Raw genomic sequence first — 27,663 nt, 5'->3', positions numbered from 1 at the left:
TTTTCTAGGGTGACAATTTTATTGTTCCACCCTGTATATATATAATTCTAGAAAGATAATTTAGGTGTGTGCATATCTGACATTAACATAATTTTGATAATTCTACATTGAATGAAAAAAAAGTTATTTACAACAAAATGCAATAGCATAGAATAAAGTGAAAATTTAAACTTCCACAAAAAAAAAAAAAAAAAAAAAAAAAAAAAATTGTAAAATAATTTTTAGAATACATTTTGGTTTCTTACTTATTTAGTTAAGACCCCACCCCTACTCACCTTATTGGCATACCAAAAAAACATGCAGCCAGTTTTCCTCCATTCATCATGTAAATCTACACTATGAGCCTGCCTGTTGATTTTGTAAACATATCAGGCTCTTGTCTTTTATTTTTAAGTTTAAAAATAATCAGCTGAAATTGATGAAAAGTTACAAACAAGATTGAAATAACCATTTTGTTACTGTACACAATGTTTATGAAGTGAACATAAATAGCAATGGTGAAAACAAGAATCCAAATAAAAATACTGTAATGTCAGATTTTGTTGCAATAAAAAGACAAAAATTGAAAGACTTTGATAAATGGCAATAAAATAAAAATAAAAACAATTAAATGGTCATTTGGTTTATTCTGCTATGTGTGTCTTTAATGGCAGAAAAGTTCTCAAAAATAAAAACTGAAAGAAAAATGAAAAGAAACTAATTTTAGTCGACTTTAGTCCATCCTAGCCTTCAGTGTTCTTTTTGTAACTTTGTCTTTTTCTCTGGAGAAAAAAAAGAAAAGAAAAAATATGATAATTTAAAGGAAAAGATGTCATAGTAAAGATAGAATTTAAGTGAAATTATATTTGATGTAATTGTTACAATGTTCATAAAAAGATTGAGAGAAAACGTGTCATGTTCACCCAACAAAAGTTATCAGGAAATTTAAATCACGTTCAAAACTTTGAAATGCAAAGTTGACGACTGTGCACAAGTCAAAATCTTACAGCATTTATCTGTATAAATCTATGCAAACACTATTAGGTTCTTGTCCAGAATTACATCTACATTAAAAAACAAAATAAAGAAAAATCTATATGATGTAAGTACCTGTGACAAAACAAAAATATCATATTCCAAAAATCACAAATTGATCAATTAGTTTTATTTTTATAAAGAAAATCATTTTTAAACAATTAATGGAAATTTGTAGGTGTTACGGCATAAATCTAGTAAGTGAATTATTGAGTTAACTCCCTTGTTTTTTAAATTGATTTTTAAAATGCGGACAAGGACTTGGATGCTCATAAAATTGATTTTCTGATTTAAAAATAAAACTACTTGATCAATTTATATGATTTTTGTTTCATCAGGGGTATGTAAGTTATACAGATTTTTCTTTATTTTTGTTTTTTTAAAACAGAAGGAATTCTGAACTGAAATAATAAATTATTGTTAGTTGAAAGATTTTAGGAGAAAATTTACTAAACATAAACCCAATTTTATTATCTGTAAGCAAATTTTATAATCAATATTTATAACTTCAATCTGGTGGTTATAAAATAATAACTAATAAATGAGAAAATAAACAAAAATATCAGCAATGAAACTCCAAAGCAGATGGGAAAGAAGAATAAAATTGAATAGAAGTTATTTATCTCTCTCCCACAGCTGCAAAATGTGATACAAGGGTCAAAAAGTGAGATTGAAGAGCTAGTGCCCTAAAAAAAGAGCACTCTGGCCTGTTAAAAAATGGTTGGAAATCCTGTTGTAAATTCCTGGTAGGAGTGCCTCAGGCGATTAGCAATACTCACACCTTATAAAAGAGAGCAGTCACAGCCTGTAAAGATCTTCCTAGATCTGCACAGGGCCAGCAAGATACCACAGTCAACAGGGAAAATACCATGTCAAAAATGGTCTAGACTTAACTTTTGATGCAAAGAGTGGAAAAATAAAAATTGCTGATTAAGAATTTGAGTAATTATTTTTCAACCAGGAAATAGCCAGGAATATTCAAGATCATGAAAATCAATTGAACATGAGAAACTGAACAATTTAAAAAAGGACAAAAATATTGAGATGTCAAGTAGTTTGAAATGATGGTTATCTTCAGTGTGGCTTTAATTATAATTATTCAAGTACAAATGGTTTGACGTGATTAAGGAAATCAGATTAACCAAATGTGAGAACAGAAGAAAAGGGAACTAGAAGAATGGCATTATAGAAGGGAGAAGAAAATTTCTAAACAATTGGTAGATGACAGAGGGAATTTGGGGAACATCTGAAGATGAGCTTCTAAACAAGAATAAATAAGTATATCTTACCATTCACTGTCTGTGGGACCCCCATAAAAGATCAGCTATCCAGTGATAGGTCATATTGGAGTTGGTTTTATTCATTTCAAAGTATAATTGGATTGTATTCAGCCCAGAATTTTTTTTTCTTCAAATGATTAAGATATCATTTGAATATATCTATGGCAATTCAGCACAACTTACCACACTGGACAATTAGAGGGATACAACATCACAGCCAATAAAAAGTATGTTGTTAATCAGCCATATATAACAGAATTTTATTAGCTTTTCATGTTGTAGTATTCAGTGCTTATACAGTTTTACCTAAATATTAAAAACTGCTTGTAAAACAAAAATAAAAAAATGGCACAAAAATTTACATGTTAGGTTTAAAAAAAGGTAGTACACCAAAAATTACGCAAATTCATGAAGTTTTTTTGTTTTTTTTAACACAAGACATTTTACTGGCAAAATGTCTTGTCCACCATTTCCTATTTACATTAAAGTCAATAGTAAAGGGGCAGAATTTGGAGTTTAAATATTACACAATGATCATCATAATATTGGCTAGAAATCGTTTTACTGATTAAATTTTATTTTATAAAAATAGATGAATTTACATAAATTTTGGTAAACAGTTTTTTAAAAACCTAACAGGCATATAACAAAGTTTTTGTGTTATTATAACTTTTTAATATTATTGTAAAACTGTATAAATGCATACTATTCATTAATTTATTTATAAGCAGAAATAATTACTGTATTTCCTGCTAAGGAGACATTTCCTCAAAAAGTGTGTTTAGGTGAACACTCATGTCATAAGATGGATTTTTTTAAATAACATACAAGCACAACATGTACTCGAAAATACAACATAGGAAAATAACTGCTGTTACTATCCCATTTCTTGGACAAAATATTAAGGACTAAACTCTTTTCATCTACATGCTAACAACCCAAACTTTTAAACTAGGACAGATTGATCAAGGTGACAAAACCTACCCAAAAGCTCAATGAAAAAGTGTTAATGGTAATATTTTGATGATGGATGAAACCAAAATTATGTTCAAAATGAAATACTTACACAACATATACTGTAGCACCCCAACCTGATAATGCATCTCGATCAACAGCATTCAACAATGCTTGAGAAATGGTCTCAAATAAATCTCCAGGTTCCTAAGGATTAATAATAAAAAAGACTCAATAAAGACAGGCATATATGTAAAATATAAAAAGAAAATTATATCAGAAAACTAATAATTACATATTACAATTTGCATACACACCTATTTAAATAAACATGATTTCACGATACGAGGATCGGCCATACTTGATTTTGACACGTAACGTAAACACAAGGGAAGTAACTCATAGTTTGGAATGTTAACATAGAATTTATTAAAATAAAAACTAGTGGTGGGACGATTAATCTGAATCGTTAATCGTAAGAATTGTGTATTTTGGTGGACATCGTTAAAAAATACCTTAGATTTACGATTCTTTTATATTTTTAAGTTGACCTGTTTGCTTGAAGTAAGATTAATGTTCTCAAACATTTATGATAAAAACGTCATAGAACTTTTCATAACATATTTAATATGATGCATAAGAATTTTATTAACTACTTTAAAGGTAATCTTTATCTTAATGAATTTCGAAATTTCTTTGAATTAAAAAAAACAAAAAACTTTTTTTTTACTTTTAGCTTAACTTGCTTTTATATTTCACCATTTCATTTTTATCAATAAATGCTTCTCTACATTAAAAACCGACCTTGTGTCTAACTTTGCCCTCATGGGGAGGCAAGTAAATAGGAAGTAATATGGCAGCTGAAAACGTTTTTTGACCACCATAAAAGAATTACAATACATTTAAACCCTGAAGAATTTCCTCAATGCACACTTGTTGTTCTAAGTTATCTAGCCACTACTTGTGTTTCAAACATAAAAAAAAACAAAAAAAAATAAATAAATAAGCGCTTTAAAATAGTAAAAAAACTAAAGCTTTTTTCATTTTGGAAGGCGCCCCTACTATCCCAAAGAACCAGCTATGTAAACACTTTGTAATATTTTTCAATAATTATTTAAATAAAATTCTTTACAATCAATTTTTATTTAAAATTTTGTTTATATGTATTTACATTTTGTTTTTAAGTAAAATTAAGAAATTAATTTTAAAAATATTGTTTACATCCATCTTTATTTAAAAGGGTTACTTTTTGGTAGCTTCACCGGTTGTTAACCTAAATTTTCTGAATGTCAGAACGAAGCTCGTCTGCGGGACCTACTTATCTAAGCTTCACCGATTTTTGTTATGATTTTATGGGGATTTTTTTGGTGGTGGTGGTGGGGGGGGAGTTTATGTAATTATTAACAAGAAAATTAGTGAAAGTCAAAATGGAATCCACGCTATTTTTAAATATTATTTTCAAGTTTAATTAAAGTTTTTTATATCCTTTGTTATTTTTATTCATTTGTTTATTTATTTTTTGTCAGATTTAACAAAAAAGCAAAGCAAAACAAAACAAAAAATTTGGTGCTTATGCACTTATGTTACCGTTATTTTTTTTTTAATAGTTTAAGTACCTCGCCCAATGTTTGAAGAGTTTCTAATCGTTTTTTAAAGGAAAATTGGTGAAAGTCAAAATGAGCACTTGTGACGATAAACAAAAATAAACAAAAAACTTTAGCGTGTACGTACCTCTCATGGAATGTCGTAGATCGAAACAGTGAAATGTTATTTGGTGCTAGTGCACTTATTGATCCGAGCTATTTTTAAATAGTACTTTCAAATTTAATTAGTTTTACAACACCTGTTTTTATTAAATTGTTAGGTACACAACACCCTCCTGTCTCCATGTTAAGAATGGCTTTCTAAATAATGCCATTATTTCAGCATGGCTCAATAAGTGCACGAGTACCTTTTATTTTCTTGAATAAAATAAAAACTAATCGACGAGAACACTGTTTGTTTTAATAATTATTTTTTTATTCAAAAATAAAAAATAAAAATTTCAATTGTTCAAAACATGGTTTTTCCCAAAGCTTATTGGGATTTTTTTTAATTACCACATTTTTCATGAACATGCTCTTCAAAATTATCTAATATTTTTTCACTTTTCATGTTATAAGCCTCTCTATACATGGCCTCATCGACATGAGACTATTTCATTTCTCCTACTGATCCCGATATGCATTTCAGTCTTCTTTTAATACGACACCAGTAGGCTTCAATATTGCTGGTGCAAACACCAGTAAGCGGATTTTTAAATAAAAAATAATGCAGGTATTGTAAAACTTTAATTAAACTTGAAAATAATATTTAAAAATAGCGTGGATTCCATTTTGACTTTCACCAATTTTCCTGTTAATAATTATATAAAACTCTGGCAAAAAGAAAAATATTCATAAAAAAAAAAATAAAATAAATAAAATCATAACACAAATCATGTGCAAATTTCAAGCCAAAATAAATAATAAAAAAACCAGGTCACACACGCAAAAATTCTTTCCTTGCAAAAATAATAACTTCTTCCTCAGTTGAACAACATACATCGGAGCCGATGTGTATTTCGCTGCAAGGGTAGCATTTGTATACGTCCGCCCGTTTTCTTTATATTTTTTTAATATATAAAATAACTCCTTAAATTGATTGTTATTAATTTCATGGTGCATGTTTAATTCATGGTTAAAATATTTGTTTTGACTTTTATTTTCAATGAAAAAAATTTTACGAAAAAAATCAAATCGTTTTTGAAATTCCCTTAATTATATTTCCACTTTTTTGCTGTACCAAATTTTCTTGTTACACAAAAACTTTCGATTATATAATGGTATATTTCAAAACAACAATTCCACAGGAATCGGAATCATACTTGGTATCGGAATTGTTAATCAACATTTTCCTGGAATCAGAAAAAAATTTAGGAATCGTCCCAACACTACTAAAAACGTAAAAAAAATTAAAACACATTTTGCGATTTTTTTTGTTTTGAAATTTTTTTATATAAAAATAACTGCTCTAATGAACAAAATTAATAAGAGGAGTATAACACATTTTTTGAAGTAACTGTTGAATACAAATTTTTTTGTCTTTTTAATTTATAACCAGATAAAGTTTTTACTCTCAAACTGGCTGTGGCAAAATTTTTGTTGCTACAAACTCAAGTAAACATGATTCTACCATTTGCAAGCGAGTACCACATTCATTTCTTAGCTTCAAACCACATTAGTCCAACATGGTTCATGGTGGTACTTATGGTGGGGTCTACAAAATTATAACAGTGATTTACACACAAATGCTGGAATTTTTCCGTAGACAGCTTGTTATCTGTCTTCTAGTAATTAGAAATAGTTATCTCTGATCTCACAAAACATTTGATTAGCGGAATTAAAATTTGTGCATCTTTAGAGGAAACAGTAACAAGAAAACCTCACTTGGTGACCTTATCATAGCCAGTAAAAACCCAGAGTTTCCATGGCACACATTCAGTATTTTACTTTCTTTTAGAGAATAGACTTGCCTATCTCTACAGAGCAACCGTCATCACTAATTAGTTGGAAGTGCCTAATGAAGTTTTGCTCACACAATTCACATATGAACATGCATTAATCTGTTATAGTGCCTAGCATCACAAGTTTATATATAGCTCTTTGATATGTCCAATGGTATATAAATAAAAGTAAGCTTTCCAGCCATGAGTTGGCATCTGAAAAAAAATTATCCTGCCATATGGATAAAGTCTTATGACATTTACACCACCACATAAATCCATTACTTGTTGTTAGGTATCATTTGAATTTGTCCTCTCCTCGTAGGAACACAAAAGTTCATGTGCCTGAGGAAAATCTGTCAATCTTTATTTATTATTTGGAAAAAAAAAAAAAAAAAAAAAAAGAAAGAAAAGAAAATAGCCAATTCAAAGTATTTACGACAATTTAAAAAATTTTTCCGGAATTGGCCTAAGAATTTTCAGAAATTGGAATAAGACAGACCGCAGTTACCGCCTCTGCTATCATGCGAATTCTGTTATTCAAGAAAATTTACAATTTTTGGCAAAAACTATTTTCATTAATAATTTTTTAACTGATCGTTTTTGTTAACTTTTGGATATTTTACTAATTTCGACATGACAATTATGTAGATATTTGATTTAAGTGAAATTCACTATTTAGATTTTTGTTCTAATACTGAAGAAGTGTCCTTAAATCATGCTATTTAATTTTTAATTCAAGGGAGGATAATTATGTTCAGAAATTATCTCCCTTTACTTTTTTTTTTCCTCATAATTTCATTATAACAAGTAAGCATATTAGGAAATAAACCGGCATAAAGTAATAAAAATTTTATGATTGATACACGTTTCGGAATATCAAGCGTTTACATTTTTTTTTAATTTAACATCTGAATCAATGATTTTCAGTTTAAATTTTAAATTAAATCACGTAAAGTGGCAAAAAAAAAAAAAAAAAAAAAAAAAAAAAAAAAATCATGAATAAAAATGTAAAATGTATGTGGTAAAGTATGTAATAAGTTTCAAATGCACTTAATCATTGCAAAAATATGTGTAACTTCATAAGACCTCATAGAGAATAGTGGACTGAATCTTGGAGAAAGGGGAGCTGGTTTTTACCTCACATTAAAAACGGCCTTGTGCCTAATTTGCTCAGTGGGGGAGCAAATAAACACCATCTTGGAGAAAAAATCCCTTTTAATTCTTAAAAGGGATTTTAGATGGATTAAAAAATAATGGTAAAAGATCGACATGGTGTAAATGACTAAACTAATAACAAGATTAAAAGATCTCAATTCTAAAAATAGATTGAAATACTTAGGTTTAACTATTTTAGTAGTTAGAAGTATGATGGTAGGGTGACAGTAACCAAGAACTTAAAAATAATTGACAGGCATTAAAATCTAATTAGTCTCAAGTGGTTTGGCCATGTACAGCATGCCACCTCTTACATCAACTCTATTGGCATTTGGAGATCTCGGGCACTAGAAAACTAGATATAATGAGAGTATATAAGAAGTGTTACAATTGCATGCAACCTAGCTAATGTCAGTCCTTTGGATTGGACTACATGGATAGGAGACATATGTTAGCCAACACGGTACTTAGAACACCCAAAATATAAAATCTGGATGAAGAAGATTTTCTTCTAATATTTTGTTTGCAACAAATTACATCAAGTTAAAAAAATAGCACTAGTGTAAAAAATTTTCAGAATTAGAATTCAAAAATAGTAAAAGATTGAAAATACCTTTTGGGATGATATGAAGAAATAGTTAGAAGAATATAACCAGTATATTAATATATATGTGTGTGTGTGTGTGTGTGTGTGTGTGTGTGTGTGTGTGTATATATATATATATATATATATATATTAAAAAAGGACACCTTTCAATCTCAAAAAATAAAGGAAAGTGTCTATTATAAAACAAGGGTTTTACAATTCCCGAATCTGCACTGCAAAGATGAGTGATATTCTAAAGTTTTTCAAGTAGAGTTTACCCCACTATTAATCCATGACTAGAAAGAGGATATATGGATTTATAATTTTCCTAAGAGTATTAGTGTGTGCGGAATATATGTGTGTGTGTGTGTGTGTGTGTGTGTGTGTGTGTGTGTGTGTGTGTGTGTGTGTGTGTGTGCAAACCATATTTGTTTGCAATTTTCAATTTTTTTTTTTATAACTTTCGTTGTCTCATACAAAAACAGTGAATATATTTCCTTTCTTTTTTTTTTGCAGATTAATTTATTTTGCACAACTTTAAACCCTCATACTTGGGGAAGAGATAGAATTTTCCTTGGAATCTGCAGTAGAAGGACAAATAAAGAGATTTCAAATTTCCTCAGTGTCAGCAGCATAATAGTAAAAGAAAAAAAAAGGGTTAGAAAGGATTTGAAAGATTCAGAATTTGACTAAAAAACACCAGAGAGAAAACTGCATGACCGATGCGATTAGAATGTTTGAGATCATTGATGATGTTGTAGAGATCACCAGCAAGAAGCCACATGTTATTGCAAATGAGGAAAGTATAAATGAAAAGTTCATTACACTGATTGCATATGAGGATCTCAAATTTTAATAAAAAGAAAAACAACAATTTCTGATGCAAGAAACATGACTGATGTATGCAAAGAAGTCGAAACACCTACAGGAGCTACATGTGCTGTGGTTCACTGTCGATGAGAAAAACTTCAACAATCAGAGGATCAATTCTCAGCAACACAATAGTTGGCTCACTGTCTGATTCAAAAATGTGCCCAGAGTCATGCTGACAAAGTTTTCAGTAAGAACCAGGATCTTTGATGTAGTCAGCAGTTCAAGTGACTTCATGATACATCACTAGCTCATAAAGAGCCTCAGCTTGAGCACTGATAGCTACATTTGCACTCAGAACAAGGTAGTGAAACTCTGAATCAACTAGATAGCTCTATGAAGGCCATAACAGTCTGAAAACTGGATTGGTTGTAAAAAAAAAAGTCAACTTTAACTGACATTTGGTCTTTCAGCTTGCCTGACTGCAACACCCTAAACTTTTTTTGTGTTGGAAGAAACAAGTATGCATTCTTATGGATTAAGTTTTATAATTAGGGTACCATATTTAAAGCGTTTTTTATAAACTTTATTTTAGGCTATTGCATTTTGGATTTCAATAAGCATTTGATTAACAATAAAAAAAATATATATATGTTGTGCAAAATTGAGAAATATGCACACGTACACTGATATGTGAAATGTTCAGAATTTTATTAATTTAGCAATAAGAATTTGCCTGGAAAAAAAAAAAAAAAAAAAGACTTACCAAGTCTGGTTCCCAAAGTGATTCGCACATACCATACATTTGTTCTGTGCAAGTGCCGCTCACGACAAAATCATTAGATATCATTGGACAACCAATCAAATCCATGGATGCAATAAATGGCTCGCATGTGATTGGATCAAGACCAGCAATGACAGGCTCCACAAAATAAGGACCAAAGCTAAAAAGAAAACAGATAATTCACAAGGACTTGGAAAATATTTGTAGAAATAAAAAATAGATTTTTAACAAAAAACCAAATACATTGACAACTATTAATACTAGTGTTGATTATAGGACACACACACATCAAAGCATAAACATGGTCTTTCCAAATGACACACTAACAAGACAATCGCTTTCACACAAAAATATTTTTTAATTATTAAATAAAATATTCAAGAAAATGTGATTCAGTGAGATTTTGTGGTAAGGATGGGTCAGAAATTATTTACTTCCAAACAGATTTTGGCAAGGTTTCATTACTTCCAAACAAGTACATTTTACTTAAAACCATGTTTTAGTAAAACATTAACGTATACAAGTTTAAATCATCTATGAAAATGTGTTGATTGTGAAAATGTTGCAAATACAAACGTATCCAGAAGAGACAACTTTGTGTTTGATCCTCGCCCATTTTTTGTTTTTACAGTGCTTATATGCATCTATGTTACAGCACTATTTTTTAAATAGTATTTTCAAACTAAATTCAATTTGGATATTTTTGTTCAATTGTTAGATAAAAGTACACCCCCTTCCCCCTGTTAAGAAGGAGTTTCTAAACATTATTTCAGTGCATTAACATAGCTGCACAAGTACTTTATTTTCTTAATCAGGCCATCTTTCGTTCTTTTTTATTAAGTTGCCATGAAATTATTGAAATAAATAAGAGATACTTAGCGACAGAATGAACTTGCCACATACTGAATTTTGTATCTATGAATTCATGTTAAATTTTGTATTTGATGCATTCATGAATGGAAATGTGTAAATTTTTTTTTAATTGTAACATTTTGGAGAAGAAAAAAAATATAATTGCAATTTTTATAGAATTGTTTTTACTCTCCACCCCATACGTGTATAATTTAAAGTTGGAAATATAAAGGTTGAAAATTTGGTGCTTATCCATAAAAATACCCATGGAAAAAATTGTAGTTTCAAATACATTAATAGGAAAATTCTTTGATATACATAAAATTTTGGGTAAAATTATGTCTCTACACCAAAAAATAATAAGTTTTATCCTATTTTTCTGATTTCCCATTGATAAGAGTACAAATACACACAAAACAAGGAAAATAAGGTCTTATAAATCCACGTTTATCTTTATTATCTGATCTTTCATGGTCGAGTTCATACCGAATGGTACATATTTTAATTGGAATTTATTATTAAGATGAGTATTATTTATTAATGCATTTTTATTGCGGACTATTATCCTCATCTTTTTAGCTGTTATTTCACAACATTTCGGCCAACTATTCCTCTGGCCTTCATCAGTTGATAACCACGATGGGATAGGAACTCAGAATCTTCTAACTGCATCCTCAGCAATTACTGCCTTCCATAGTTGTTGTCTCGCCACGTTTTGGCCAAGTAAGCCTCTGGCCGACTTTGGGTAGGATTGAAACTGCTATCTTTAGACAATGCAGAAAAGCATGCAATTAAAATGCATTCTTTTTGTTAAACTTTGGGGGTGGGTGGGGTTGTCATCGCTTATCAAAGCCCAGAGGCCACTCTAGAATAAGAGTAAAGTGTTAGATAGATGGTAGGTGGAGAGTAAGGGAAATCGTTGATGGTTGTTGTAGCTAAACAAATATTTGTTGCAAACGTTTATAAAAACAAAACATAAGTCAATCAAAAATTACTTCTCAATTTATATACGTTTTGTATAGAGTTACTAAATAGTATTGTGCTGAATCCACACTGGAAAGTGACACTCAACTTTAATATATGGATTAAAGCAATCATCAAAACCATAACAAATAAACCCAGTTACTTACACTATATTTCTATTTAAAATAAATGGTGATCATGCTTTTCATTATTTAGTGATTCAAGTTCAAACTCCAATGTCAGCAGTGAAACGGTTTTATTCAGATATGACAAAAGCAAACTTAACATAATACCTTCCTCCATTCTGTTGCCAATACACAAGTTATTTATTGTGAGCAAAACCTGACCCATATGAGAAAAACAGTTTTATAACCAAGCTTATAAGTTGATGAAAATTTGAGAATCCTGGCATAAACTGGTACACCAGCTAGTATAAGAATGTTTTAGAAAACTGGAAATAAAATGAATGCTAGAAGATAAAAATAGAAATTGATTTTTATTCCACCAGAAATTCTTTTTTGAGAAACTCAATAAAAGAATGTAATTTAGTTTTCCATACTTCTATATTTATGCTCTTCAAAGATCCACATACCCTAGATGGCGCTGAGTTTGAGTATTTTCTCTCTATAGAAATCCAGTAACTAACATTAATATAACCGTGTTAGTTACTGTATTTCTATAAAGATTAATAAATAAATAAATTTCAATTGTTACATCTTACAGATTATTTTTTTTAATAAATAAATCAAAGCATTCATCAAAACGTTGCTTAAATGAGTTAACAAAGATTTAACAAGTGGAATATTTTGTTACATATATAAACTCTCAAATATGCAAACTTATTTGGATAAAAAAAAAAAAAAAAAATACTTACCGCCTTTCATACAACAAATTAGAAACCATAGAATTAAATGTGCTGGGTTTAATTCTTCTATTTTCACGCAATTCATAAAGATTTAACCGGAATTTCAATCTTTGGCTCCTGGAGAAAAAAAAAAAAAAAAAGAAACCGAATCAAATGCAAAAATATATTCTTCATAAAATTAATATAAGTTAGATATGTGTTTATATTTATTTATGTTTAGATTTGCAATACCTATCAACCATGGATCTATACAAATTTCAAGGAACATCTAAAATAGTCATATTTTAAATATCCAAGCACATAAGTCATCAAAATACCATCATTTTGTTTGGAAATGAATATACTTTGACACTAGTCAATAAATAATAATCTATATGATATATTTGAAAAGTTTTAGGGAACTGTAAGAAAGAAATAGAGACAGCTAAGAGAGAATTTACTGAAACAACCAAAAAACGCATCGATGCACAGAAATTAAGAACCTGTGACTTCTGGAAAATCTACAACAGTGTAGTAAATAATGGGCATCAACAATTCCCTCACTATCCAACAATCATGAGGTTGTTTGCTCTGCAACCAATAAGGCTAACATGCTTGCCAGTCGGTTTGCCTCCAACTCCACAGTGGACTCTGCTAACCACCCCCTCCCAGACTTTCCTTTGCAGACAGACGCCACACTAGACGATCTGAAAATCACCCCTTCTCAGATGCATGCTATCATAAAAAATCTTGACACTTCAAAAGCATGTGGACCTGATCTCATCCCTGCTGTGCTATTAAAAAAGTGCTCCGCCAAAGTAGCTGTGTGTCTGGATGTTTGTGTGATCACAAGAGTTCATTAAAGTATACATTAAAAGTTTGTGTATGTGACAGTTTAAGGTAAACACGTATATTCTTTTTTACCTTGTGAAAGAATGTACCTCCATTTTATTGTAAAACGGAGGTGTCGTCTTGTCGCATGGAAGGTTGGAATGGAGAGAGAGAGAGAAGGCAGTAATAGAGAACGTCACCTGTTGGACAAACAGGAATTATGACAAGGGCAGGTAAGCGGCGAGTATTTAAAAGTGTGTGCGTGCGATTTGAGTAAACGCACGTTAGATCTAAAAGGCATGTGCCCATAAGTTAAAAATTTTTTTAAAAAATACTAAAAAGTAAAACATTTTTCTTGCTTTTCACTTTTACATTTCATATACATTTCTATTAAATCTACACATTGATATTCTTGAGATCTAATAGACTATTATAACCAAGATGACCAGTTCTAGTGTCATGTGATGTGGGTTTTTAGTACCACTAGAAATAAATATCCGACCAAAGTTGATTACAAATATTTTGAAATTGATGTGGTATATTGACATACATCATTAAGTTAAACATAGTTTCAATATTATTGTCATGTATAACAAGCCACACATGCAAGGTCCCCCTTCACGAGTGAAAAATTTACTTTCATCATGACTAATGTTTGTTCAAAATTTCAAAAAAGTCTAAGGTGTGGTTATTGAGAAAAGTGCAAACGGACAAACGGAGTGAATTACTAGGTCCAATCTCTCCATTGTCGGGGGGGGGGGGGCCAATATGTAAATATTTGATTTTTTTAATAGTGTGAAAATTTCTTTAAAACCATATGTTTTATTAAATTCAACAAGTTACTAGTGGAATAGCGAACACTAATTTAGTTTTGCTATCACTGCAAGTTAATATTCCCTTCCAAAAATCAGACTACACTTCCTATTTCTTTGTACGTTTTTATTAACTTACTCTTTTACTCTGACAATTTTAAAATCAATTTTGTTCAAGTCTTTTGAAGTTTGCGAAGAAATAACTTTTTTTCAAAGCAATCATTTTATAAGGAAATCGACACTTGTCTCAATTCAGAGAAGCTGAATTTACTCACAAAACAAAAAAAAACAAAAAAAAAAAAACTATCTTGTGTCTAACTCTCTGTCCTCGTTAGGAGGCAAGTAAGTAGGATTGTTGCTTTTGTTTGTAATTGTGCACATAAAATGAAATGTTCATTTTAGACTTAATTTTGTAAGCTTGCCTCTCCCTCTTAATAACTTAACTTAAAAATCATTTAAATTATTAAGTTAAAAAACTATAATGTAAAAATAAAAAAACTATTTTAGAAAAAGTGCACTTAAAAAGCTGGTCTTTCCCGCCATTAGCGAACACTCTTACCATTATATTAAATGGGTTGGTTTAAAAGACTCCAGACATCATTATTATACTTTTATTATGAAACTGGCAGGGGGCACCCGGCGTTGCCCGGGTGTTTGGAGGTGTGTGTGTTTTTGAGTAAATGAAAACAAAAAAATCGTTGGCCGGGTGTGTTTAAAAAAACAAAAAAAAGCCTTGACGCACAGTTGGAAAATAATAAACTGTGAAAAAAAAAAAAGTGCAATGTTTAATGGTAGGTGCCCGTTTTTGATGACTTAATGGCGTCAACTTTGAGTGCAGGACAGTGTTTTATTTACAGCGAGTCTGTTCGCTTCTTTTTTTATACAAAAAGCTTAATGCACATGCGGCGATCAAAAAATCTTGAATATTTATCTTTTGAAAGTCGGGCAAATTAAATAGACAGGCGACCCCAGTTGTTAACTCGTAGATATTATCATTTAGGCATGATATAAAAAGTTTTAAGGGAGTCGACCGATCGCTTCTTGGAAAAAAGCCTTTCTTAGACATACACAAAAAGCGAACATACATACATTTTCGCTTTTATATTTATAGATAGATGGAACCTAATTTTTAGATGGTGTAATTTGAAATACCCGTGTTTTTAAAATTTTTAAATGTAGAACATAATTTTTCAGTTACACAGACTACAAAAAATGTCTATTTTACAATATAGCTATAATAGTCAAGTGACACTCCATCCCAAATAGTTTAACGAAAAAAGAAAAAAAAAGAAGAAAAAAAAAAGAGCTACACACTCTGCATAAAAAACATTGCTACTGACACTATTCTTAAGTTTTGCCTTTTTTGAATATAAGAACATTTTTCTTGACAAGATTTAAAAATCTAACCTGTTGGTATTTGATATTTTAACATAAGGTATTGTTTGCATTATTTATATATTTCACATTATTGATCCCATCTTATTATTTATCAGCATACATAAATAATCATGATAAATTAGGTTTATAAAATCCCAAATCATTAAACACACCATTAAGCGTACAATAATTAAGTGATATACTAAGGTGAATTCAAAGAGGATGTCTATTTAAAATTAAGAAATTAACTAAAACTGGATTTTAAATTACTACAAAACAACTAAATGTATGAGAGCAGTTTACACCATTCAGAAATTCCAAGATCGGATTTGTGTGTTAACAGCAAACCAACTCATTTTAGGTCATTTGTTTTTTCTTTGAAGTACAATAACTAGGACGACCAATAGTACTTCAATATTTTTGGATACATGTTATTGATACTGAGGCATTTAGAATAAATAAAAATATTTTTTATATTTGAAAAGTTAATAACAAAAAAATATTTAACCTCCCATAAACCCTACGTAAGAGTGATAAGTCCCTTTTCTTGCCCCTAACCTATCTTAACATTAAATTTGAATGGAAAGCACCATCCCCACCCCTTTCTTTCATTTAATTCTGTTAGGAATCAACTCCTATTTTTCAATCATAGACATATCTCTCTTCTTCCAGAGATTCTTCTGAAAGGCTCTAAAACTTCTGTTTTTTTTTTTCTCATCAAATCTTTTTTACAGTTCATATATTAGGTCCATTGCTTTCTGCTTCTTGAAAAATTGACCTTTTATCAGTAAATATTTTCTCACACCTTCCATCTCTACAAATCTATCAAACCATGCATGAAGTATTGTTATCATATATGGGCTGGTGAATCTCTTCCTCATTTGAGAGCTTTTGATAAAGTGCAGAAATGTATCTGAAATTTGATTGGTTCCACCCCTTTTTTATTTCTTCTCTGTACTATCTCTCTCACACACGTGATGTTACTAGTCTCAGTCTTTTTATAAATACTATTATGGCATGTGTTCTTCAGAATTATTTAATCTATTCCCTGCTTTTGTTTCAGCTTGTTTGACTTGTTGGTCTAGTGGTCTCCATCAATTTGCTGTTTTGATTGTAATACAGCTTATTTCAAAGAACTGCAAGTAGCAATACCAGGCATCATAATGTTTAGCGTTGGACAAGGCACACACTGCTACTTAATTTGACACTCATAGTCATTAAATCAGTAATAAGTACATTTCTCCTACCTTCATCAAAATAAAACATAACTGAATTCACAATAAAATTTACTTTAAAATGATATTTTAATATTTTTGTTGTGATTTGTATATTCGAAGAAATCGTTATTTAAATCTGACTATCAACGACAAAACATGCCAACATAGCATGCCCGCTGGCGGTAGATCACTTTTTGCAAATAAGCGGTCGGGGTGTGTTCACATAAATACTCAAAGTGGAAGTTGTACCCATCGATGATGTTTCTAGTTGTTTTAGCTAATCAGGGAAAAGAATTGTCTTTGCTATGGAATTTGAACACAACATGTATGTCTTTCCAGTCAAAAGTTGGAATATCTCAGACGCTTTGTAGTACAAAGATAAGTAAAGATAGAAACTGTGTTCAAACGCCATTTAATAACAAATAAATTTCTTTTGTCCTAAAATTTTAAAAGAATTGGATAAAAACTTCCTATGTACGAATTAATAGAAGTAGTGACAACTGCATATAAAGATGAAAATTTTTGTGTGCTGAGATGCACACAAGAAAATCTGTAAACAAGACGTCCGTCAACTTACGAACATAAAGTATTCATTTTATTTTTGTTATTATTTAGAAAACATAAGTTTTAATTATGGAAAGGAAAACAGTATTTTTAAGAAATAAATTCTTTGAAAAAAAAAAAAAAAAAAAAAAAGACTGACAATGATCATGCTTTTAAATGAGTTAAAACACACAAACCATTTATCCTGTTAAGTAAAATAACTTTTATTGGGTTTGTTTTACAATCCAGAGGTATGAAAAGTGGTCAAAAAACAAATATATAACAAATAAATGTTACCAAAGGCAAGCTACTCTTCTACCTACCTCAAACTTTTGGTGTTGTAAATGGCTATTCTGTTCAAAAAACAAGTAGTGTTGAGCATTACATGAGAACAAGAAAAATGGCTGCGATGTCTCTTGAAGTTTCAACAATGACTTTAAATTAAAAATTATACAAAATAGTGGTAGAAACTCACCCGATAATTTTCACAGTAACTTGAAGCCGTTAAAATGAAATTTAATTATCCTTATTAGTTTAATGTACTGTACAAAATTTCCCTTTATGCTACAAGCCACATTTTGTTAATAATTTCTTTGAATCGTGTCGTGGTGGCCATCTTGGATTTCCTGGTTGCCATCTTTGATTTTTCACGGATAAATGATAATGTCCATCAGAATGATGATAAAGCCTTACACCTCTCATTTTGTAAACTGTTTTTATGATGCTTCTACTTAATGCCGTTAAAATGAAACTTAAGTATGCTAATTAGTTTAATGTACTTGAAAACATTCTGATCTGTATAAAATTTCCTTTAATTTGATATGCTACAAGCCATATTTTGTTAATTTCTTTGAAGCATGTCATGGTAGCCATCTTGGATTTTTCATGATGTTATAATGGCGAATGACAATGTCCATCAGAATATTACTTCCTATGATGATAAAGCCTTACTATTTTTCTTAGCTGTTTTTATGACGTTTCTATTTAAAACTGTTAAAATGAAACTGGAATATGCTAATTAATATGCTAGTCAGTCCATAAGTTACCATGTGAGATGGTCGTAAATAATGCCAACTGAACCTTTGTGTTATATGTTCAAAATTTCATCATAATATCTTAAAAAGATCTGAAGATACAGTTTTTTTAAAGAGTCTGTAAATTGTGTAAATTTTCTACCATTTTCAATCACAAGCTTATATGCATTTGAATAGGACTGACTTAAGGCAAAATGTACAGTGAACAACACATTTTTTGATACTTTGAATAGTCATAACTAGTTCTAATGAGCCGATTTAAAAAAACTAAAGATATTTCTTTATTTTTTATGCTCTTTTCAATAATGCTTGATTTGAGTTTATTCGATCTAAAGAAAAAAAATAGTGTAGTATTGCTACTGCAAGGTGTGGAACTATTCTTGTTGACCACTTTTCCTCCTACCTATAGCTTTGGTCTTTTCAATAGATATCTCCTGTATTTGTAATAACTATCTTTCATTCTTGTTAGCTCCTTACGTCAAGCGGCTTCATACGTTGTATGAAATGATTATATATAAATAGCAAAAAAAAAAAAAAAAAAAAAAAAAAAAAACACTATGGAGTTTTCAACTGATCCAACCACTGAGGTGTTACCCTCCCCGAATTCAATAGATAAATCAGTTGCAAACTTGTCTCAGCATCTCTATGTTAAGATGACATAGCATATCAACCTCTTAAACTGTTGTTTTGCAGAAATGCAGTTTTTTGTCATGATTATTCTAAGAGTGGATTTACAATTAGGTGGAAAGCTTTTCTTTTTCAAAACCTCTGCAACCAATTTTGCTTTTAATCACTTAGCAATATGGATTTTTCTGTTACTACCCAACATTTATTTATTATTCCAAACTATTCAAATTCTCTTCACTCTTTGGTGTCTTTAGGTTCCAAACAACTGCTCATCAGTACACAGATCATATTTGCTTCTTCATGTTTCCCTTACAAATAAAGGTTGTCTTCTAATCCCACTTTACTTTTATGCTTCCATTATTCTCTTCTTCATAAGTCAGGGTCAAAACTTTTTGCAGGCGATCTGGGTCAGAATTATTTTAATTTTTTTAAATTTTACTTTCCCACCCAGTCAGTAATTTATTTTTTTCAGATGTTGCTAACATTATATGAAAATCACTTATATGAAAGAACAAAAGGAGATGAAAAGGGCTTTACTTACACTGTTTGAACATCTGTAGCAAGACCTGGGAGACCAATAAACAAACGTGGACCCATTGGAAAAATCTTCTGAAAGTCTGTGTTTACTGTGAGAGACTGTTGTATTCCAAGACGACGATCGGCAGCAATGGCGACACACTCTTTACCTTTCATTGCCATAATGGCGGAACCATTGTAAGTAAGAATGCTCTGAAAATGGAAGAATAAGAAATGGTGCTTATTTAGAATTGCACTTATATTTTGAAAAACAAAAATAAAGAAAAATCTTCATGTACCTACTTGCCACAAAATTCCAAAAACCATGAAAATTGATCAAGTAGTTTATTTTTATTTATAAAAATCAAATTTTATGACTTTTATTGATTAAGTATTTTTAGCAGCCATTAATGAGACCTTGCTATTTCAGAGGTTATTAAAGGGAAGGTTTTATAATTGTATAAACTGATCCTTCTAAAAAATCTTATTTTATACATTTTGTTTTTTGACCTTTCATTATTGTATGTCAATAAATTATTTTGTTTTATATAGTACGTTTATGTTGTCTTTCCGACATCTTGTTAAAAAGAAAAAAAATTAGCCAAATTGAGCTGTCTAGCTTTGAATTCAATCAAATATAGCGACTGGTTTCTCTCACACCGCGCATGTCCTAAAATTTTATTTTCTTGGATTAAAAAAAAAACCCACTTGATCAAATAACATACTTTTTGGAACCTGCCATCTTTGTTCTGTGACAGGTACATAGACCATAAAAGCTTTTCTGCATTTTATTTTCTTTTAATGTTCAAAATGAATGCAAGAAATTAAAGACTTTCGTCTAAAAAAATGACAAACTAAGCTTTTTGGAAAACCCAATGAATATAGAAAACTTGAAAGGCCCTATATCAGATCATTTTTAATGTTTTGCTTCATTTTGGCACTTCTGAAGAAGCATCAGAATGACATGATGTGCTATAAATGATTTTTCAAGTTTTTAAAAACAAGCCAAAAACTATATGGTTCCCCTGACTGATGCTTTGAATTTTAGGAGAAAAATAAAAATTAGCCCCCAAAAGTGTGTTTTTCACCCTTAAAACACCCTGGGGCTCAAGCTCCAGAATTTTCTCAGGGTCAAATATTACGTTTCCAGATGTGTATCCATGTGGAAAAATCTTCTGGCTTTTGGGTAATTTTCAGCAAAATCTAATGGTCAGAAAAAATTCTATGTCCCGGAAAGAGCTATTTTGGCCATTTTGACTCCCTGGGGACGCAACCAGAATTTTTATCAATAATTCGAGAATGTCACGTTTTCTCCTTTGGGTAGTTGTAATTTCATCGAAGATTTCAGAAAAATGTAATGAGTAGTTATTGAGAATTTTGGGAACGAATGGAGGAGAGTGAATTTTAAGGTCCAAATCTAAGTTGGTGGACCAATTGTTTTTATCATTTTTTAAATTAAGTTTATAAAAGTTTCTAAAACTTTGTTATAAGTGACTGAACATTTTGTTGTAATTAAAATCGCAAAAAGAAATCTAGGCCATTTTGTTTTGTTTTTTTAAATTATTTCCTATATTAATAAAAAATTGTTACCACTCGTGTTATGTTTCTTGCCTTTGTGACCATTGTTTTTATTTTACTATTAATTATTTATTGAAATATGCAATAGCATAAAATACTAAAACTTAAAAAATCTTACTTAAAAAAAATTATGCACTTTTATCTACCCCAATGCATTTACATTTCTGTGTATACAAATCAGCCATTTTAATCTTACATTAGTAGTTTAAAATAAAAATTATTTATTTTGTGACTCTTCAAAATTTGAAAACATTTAAGCTATCATTACTGGTTTGAATATTCCTAGCAAATTCTCATGTATTAAAAAATAGTTTAGGAAGCTATTTACATCTAATAATTTCATAGATTGAATTCACATTGCTATAGCAAAATTAGTTTTATAGCAATTTGATTCAATAATTTAATGACTAAATAATATTGTAATTGTAGGGGACTAGGATATATAAATACCCCAATCCCGTTACAAAAGAATAATGAAACGAATGGGAATTGAAGGAAATAAAGACTCAGGTAATGGATAAGATAAACGTCGTTTATTTGCTGTTGAAAGAAATGAACATTTTAGTTATAACATGTCCGCGCGTATGTAACCAATGTCCGTTGCAGGACTGGTGTTGTAGCAAGAATAGGAAATGTGTTTTCATCTCAAGTTCGGGTCATTATTGTTTGTTCGCGCGTGGGAATTGAAGTGAGAGTTGTAGTGGAAATGAGAATCCAGCGTGTAGGCAAGGAAGAGGATATTAGAGTTGTCATCAGTTAGTAGTCAGCTACGCGAAGGTGTTCTTAGTGGCCAGTCGTAGATGGAGAGAGAAAGAGGGAGAATGTATACATACAGTCATTAGCTCGTGCCCCATACATAGTAGGAAGTGGGCGTGAGGTGCGCGTGCACGCGCGCCGAAACGGCAGCGGCTTGTTCGCCCAACCTCTCTAGTTGAGAGTTGGTCCTAAAAAGAGGATTAGAAACAGCTTATCGCCTTGTTTTATACTCGTTTCCAGAGTGTATTTTGCGCATGTGTATTTCCTTAGAAAGCGGAAGTGACGTCGTCCATGTGCGTGTTCGCGTGTGTGAGTATATGTGTATACGTGTGTGTGTATATATACGTGAATGTGAGTGTATGTACGCGAACGTGAATATGTGTACATGTGTGGATGTGGGCGTGTATGTTTGTGTGCGCGTATGTATATGACAGTTTGAAATATGAATGTGTGTTTTGTGTGAGACTTGAAAAAGGCTCGTACATAATGATTAAATTTAATCTTCAAGATCATCTAAAAAATATAATTTGGTATAAAAAAGGGAAAGAATAAGAAAATAACTCCCGGACAATGCCAGGTTATTAAAGCTAGCTAAAATAATTTAAATTCCCTTTTTTATTTACAGATCACATCTAAAGATAACTCTTGAAAGGTTACATGGCATTGAGAATTAAAATTTCATAAGATTTGAGTTCTCCGATACAACTTGTAAGAAAATTTTATTTTTTTCTTTGGCTTGAGAGCACAACTGAACCATAATACTTAACACTTTTATTTGAGCTACAAATTACTTTCTACTCAGTTTCAAACTCAAACTTTGAACTGTCATGAAACCGTTAAACTGACAGTCATTTCTGACTTGAGGAAAATATGATTAAAAAACATGTCTAATAGAAAACCACTTTACAGTTTTAATTTTCATTTTTAATGCATGTTAAATATAATTGTATACTAAATGCAATGAAGTGCATCTACATGCAATAAATGCTCATATCTAATGTATTGTATGTCACTTGTTAACTGATCACTGGTAAAAGTAATTTCAAGTTGATACCTAAGTAGAGATGATGTATTCAGATTAAAGAAATTTCTCAGTCTAAGAATAAAAAGTCACATTTTTATGTCAAAACATTTATTGTTAAGAAAACCTTGGAAGAGTTTCTCAGGCTCTAATTATCTGTAACAAAACTCGAATCAACAACTTTAGAAATTCATGGACATAGCAATGAATTCGTATTTGATTTTCATTTGTTTCTTTTTTCATGTAAAACAAAAATGCTTACAATAATTTCTTCCTCAAAGTGTTTGCCAAATTTTTTAGAAAGTAAAAAAAATGGCAGAGAAAACTAACTTGAGAACATTATTCAGTAAATTAAAATCAAAGTTATGAAAAGAATAATTATAATTTCAGTAAAGTTAAAAAATAAAAAATAACTTAAATATTTTAAAATGTGATGTGTGGGTATGTATAATAGCCCAGGGAGATGAACACTCCTCCATTGCAATTCCAGTTCTCCCTTAAGCAAGATGTAGCACCTGTTAGCCTTCCTCTTAAAGGTCACCATACAGAGGGTAACTGAAGTTCCTTAGTCATAGTGAAAACAATACAGAGAACTTGAATGCTTACTAGACACTGTCTTCGAGTGTCTAAAGTCTCTTTACAAGGGTTTGTCAAGTCAACCGGATATGAGGATATTTTTCACCCCTGACTAAATATTCAAAATCACATAGTATTTGCAGCTTAAATAAGATTTCAGCATAGCTAACTCACAGTGGCTTAGATGAGGAATGGTGCATCTTCAAGTGACGTTGCTTAACGACACTAAGCTGGATACGCCATCATACTAGATCTATTCTGGTCTTGGAAGCCAGTTAAGTCCAGCAGACTGTAAGAAATGCGTGCTATAATATATTTAACTGGTCAATTGGAGAGAGGAAAATTAATATTCTTAACTTCTTTTCTAACTCAAGATTTGAGACGAAAAGGAGACTTAATGGAATATTTAAATAACGATATATGTAATATAGAAATCAAATGTTAGTCCATATAAAGGGACCCTTTGATTTTTGAGAACTTTGAAGTAAAATGAAACAATACATATAGGAAAGGGGTGAGTGGGGAGCTTTGTTGAAAAACAAAACCCCAAATAGAAGGAGCTCATTGGCCCTGTATGGCAATCTTCTAGTGATGGTGTCAAGATTAATTTCTCACAAAGTAAAAAAGTAACTTATCTTGCCTTTGATAACATTTGTTATATATTGGATCTTTTACCACTTTTTCGAATCTATGTGTATAGTACCTATTTACAATGCCTCTCCATGGGACAGTTAGACACCAGGGTCGTTTTTTAACGTGGAGAACCCGAAATTTTTTTTTCAGAGAACTTCATTCCAAAACGGATACGTACAATATAACTTTTTTCTCAATATTTTCATTTTTTAATGTCTTGATTAAACTGTACAAGTACCCGATAATCTATTGAAGTCGTCATTTTAAAGGAAAATGTTAAGGTGGAAAGCAGATAAAAATTTACTTTTTTTGTTTTGTTATAATTCGGCACTTCTTGCGTTTTGAAGTAAATAAACACCTTAAAATAAGTTAAAACACAAAAAACTTATCCAGATACTTAGACGAGTAACTTCTCTTGCCTTTGGTAAAATTTGTTATATACTTGTGTTTTTGGCCACTTTTTCGTTTTGTTGTCAATACTACAAAATGTCCGAAAACTTCAAGTTATCGTTCTTCGTTGGCTAGCCTCTTTCTAAATCTGTTTATAAAGATGGCGACTATATTTTTACGGCTTAGTTTTCATTTCAGCGCTTCTTCACGTGTACGATTAAACGAATGATTTTAATGAGTCATGCAGTGAAACTTTTTGATTTAATGTTTTTTTTTTCTTTTACTAAAACTTGGTTAAAAAAAAAAAAAAAAGATATGGCGGACCTGAACGAGAATCACCCCCTTATAATTTTTATAGGGGTTTGTCACTGTATGCATATATTCGAAAAGGTTGTCAAAAAACAAATATATAACAAATAAATGTTATCAAAAGCAAGATAAGTTACTTTTCTACATAACTGGATAATTTTCTAGTGTTTTTATTTAATGTAACATGTTTATTCAGCTCGAAAATCATAGTGTTTACCGATGTATTGGAAAATTTTAAATGGCGCCTGACTCTCTCTTTGACACGGTAAGTTTGGGAAAAGGAGTTAAAAAAAAAAAAAAAACTATACAAAATACTGTTAGAAACTCGCTCAATATATGTTACCGTAACAGACGGACATATATTCGGTGGGGTTTTAACAGTATTTTGTATAGTTTTTTTTATTTTTAACTCCTTTTCCCAAACTTACTGTGTCAAAGAGAGAGTCGGGCGGGCGCTATTTTAAATTTTCGGTGCTAATCCGCGCTAGTTTTTAAATCGTATTTCCAAGTTTAATTAAAGTTTTATATGTTTTTTTTTATTCAATTGTAAGGTAAGTATAGATTAGGTACAAAACACCCTCCCCTCCCCATGTTAAGAATGGCTTTTTAAATAACGTTATTATTTCAGCACGGATCAATAAGTGCACTAGTACCAAATTTTTCAATACATCGGTAAACTGTATGTTTTTGGAGCTGAATAAACATGTTACATTAAATAAAAACACTAAAAACATATCCAGTTAGGTAGAAAAGTAACTTACCTTGCCTTTGATAACATTTATTTGTTATATATTTGTTTTTTGACAAGCCCTTTTATAGTACGTTTTAGTATGTAGTTTTCGAGGTTAGGGTGTTTATTCCGAAAGCCGTTCTTAACATGGGGAGGTTGGAGTGTTTACCACGCTAGGTCGTAAAAAAATACCAACTGCAGAATTCCGGTTAAAATTATAGGAAGTGGGGGTGATTCTCGTTTAGGTCCGCAAAAATTATTTTAAAAAATGACGCTAAAACCAAATTCCAATTTAAAATAATTTACGTGACTGAAATAGGAATAACTCATCATTTAAGCTCCTAAAACCTAAGAAAATATGAGGTTTCTTTTTACCGCGTCATAATCATCTCAAAAAAGAATGTTGATTAGGATGCACTTCATATTTTTTGTGATTAAAACAACTGTAAAAAAAATAAATTACGAATATTAACATAAAACTTGAAGAGAAATCGGCTTAAAAAAAAAAATATGCTATAATTTCGATTGTTAAATATCAGAGCAAATATAATAGATTTATAACAAGTAAAATATAATTGTACACAATTTGATGAATATAAAATTGAATTATGGAAAAATGAATTAACTCGGAAGAACACTTACCATGATGATCGAAATAGGAGCGAATAAAAAAAACGAAGTGTTTTGAGCCAACGATTAATGGAATGGCTGCCGGGACAAAAACGCTTTGTAATACTTGCGTTTTTTGTTCTCTCTGTAAATCGGAGAGTTCTTCAAGGGAGATAACTTTGTAACGCCGTACAATTTCTAATTAAATTAATTTTAAAATTTAGCCTTTACTTGTATTTCATTATTATTTGTTATACATGTTGTGTAAGGTATTTGAGGACATACGTTACTTATTTATTTATTTATTTATTTTTACTATAAAAGGAATATTATTTGACTTTAGACTTTTTATATATTAGTACACTGATAGTGATAAGCTTAGAAGATTCATCAAGTTGATTGCAAAAGAACACCATGTACTAAAAGGAACAATGGGAAATGTTGTTCACGAAAACATTTCTCCCCATTTTTTTATCATTTTGTTCTAGCTGAGGATGGAGCATCCTACTGGATGCCAGATATTCATCTGCTATCTCATACATTCCAACCAAAAGATTTTTTTTAAAGATTCTAACCGTCTCTTTAAGTGCAATTTCTTGCACATAGTTCACCAGGTATATTTCCCAGGTAGTTTTTTAAATTCTTTTTTGTGACTCTGGTTGCTTCTATAATTACTAGAATGATGGAGATCTCTAGGGTTTATAATGCTTTTAGGGCACACCCTAATAAAATAAATAATTCGATACAAGCTTCTGAAATGACAAACTCAACAACTTCATAAAAGATCACAGAAAAGGTTTATTGAGGAGAATGTGGTATTTTCCTTGTAGAAAGCTGGACTCCTGTCCCTGGTATTATCGCGGTAGTTATTCCAGTGGAATCAACGATACCGTAGAGATAACACCAAGGTGGAGAGAAAGAGAGAAGAAAAGAAGGTCCGTTCCGTTTGGTGTCTCTCTGCGTAAGAATGAGTTGTTCTTCTTCAAACCAGATGCTAGCCGATTTCCTTGGGTGATAGGAAGTATCAATGCGCCGTACTCCTGACTGGTCAAGATGTGGCCGAATAGCACAGGGGAGAGGCATTGATTCGAGGAAGAAAAAAGTCCCATTTGTTTCTGCTACATAACCCCCTGCTTAGGCTGAAAGCCGACAGAGAAAAAGGTAGCATAACAAATGGGGCTTTTAAAAAGTCCCATTTGTTTCTGCTACAGATCTTTCTAAAGTTACAGTTTCTTTTCATGTCATACATAAGACTTTGGTATTTTGTTATTTTTCCCTGACAACTCTGTCTTTGAGGGCACTAACTTCTACTAAGGTTACTTCTTTCTCCTTCTTA

At 30.8% G+C, this 27,663-nt stretch overlaps 1 protein-coding gene across 1 annotated transcript; it reads right to left on the bottom strand.

Moving 5' to 3' along the window:
* Window positions 1–606: 606 nt before the first annotated feature.
* Window positions 607–26,497, bottom strand: LOC145292096 (proteasome subunit beta type-3-like). The gene is made up of 6 exons (XM_080138178.1): window positions 26,361–26,497; window positions 19,751–19,938; window positions 12,799–12,906; window positions 10,092–10,269; window positions 3,361–3,455; window positions 607–761 (listed from the first exon to the last, which is right to left on the bottom strand). The coding sequence occupies exons 1-6, from the start codon at window positions 26,361–26,363 to the stop codon at window positions 713–715; spliced, it is 621 nt and encodes a 206-aa protein (XP_079994304.1). The 5' UTR covers window positions 26,364–26,497; the 3' UTR covers window positions 607–712.
* Between the last annotated feature and the right edge of the window lie 1,166 nt (window positions 26,498–27,663).

This window comes from Euprymna scolopes, chromosome 13, assembly GCF_053919585.1.
Source record: "Euprymna scolopes isolate OS-2025 chromosome 13, ASM5391958v1, whole genome shotgun sequence".
Classification (NCBI taxonomy): Eukaryota; Metazoa; Mollusca; class Cephalopoda; order Sepiida; family Sepiolidae; genus Euprymna; species Euprymna scolopes.
This window is presented reverse-complemented; position numbering and strand designations above follow the sequence as displayed.

Bases quoted from the DNA above. Each gene is read 5' to 3' on its own strand.
- LOC145292096 (XM_080138178.1), bottom strand. The intron at 10,270-12,798 runs GTAAGTATTTTT...TTTTCTTTTTAG, and splicing joins AATTTGTTGTATGAAAGGCG to CTTTGGTCCTTATTTTGTGG. The intron at 3,456-10,091 runs GTAAGTCTTTTT...ATTAATCCTTAG, and splicing joins CACTTTGGGAACCAGACTTG to GAACCTGGAGATTTATTTGA.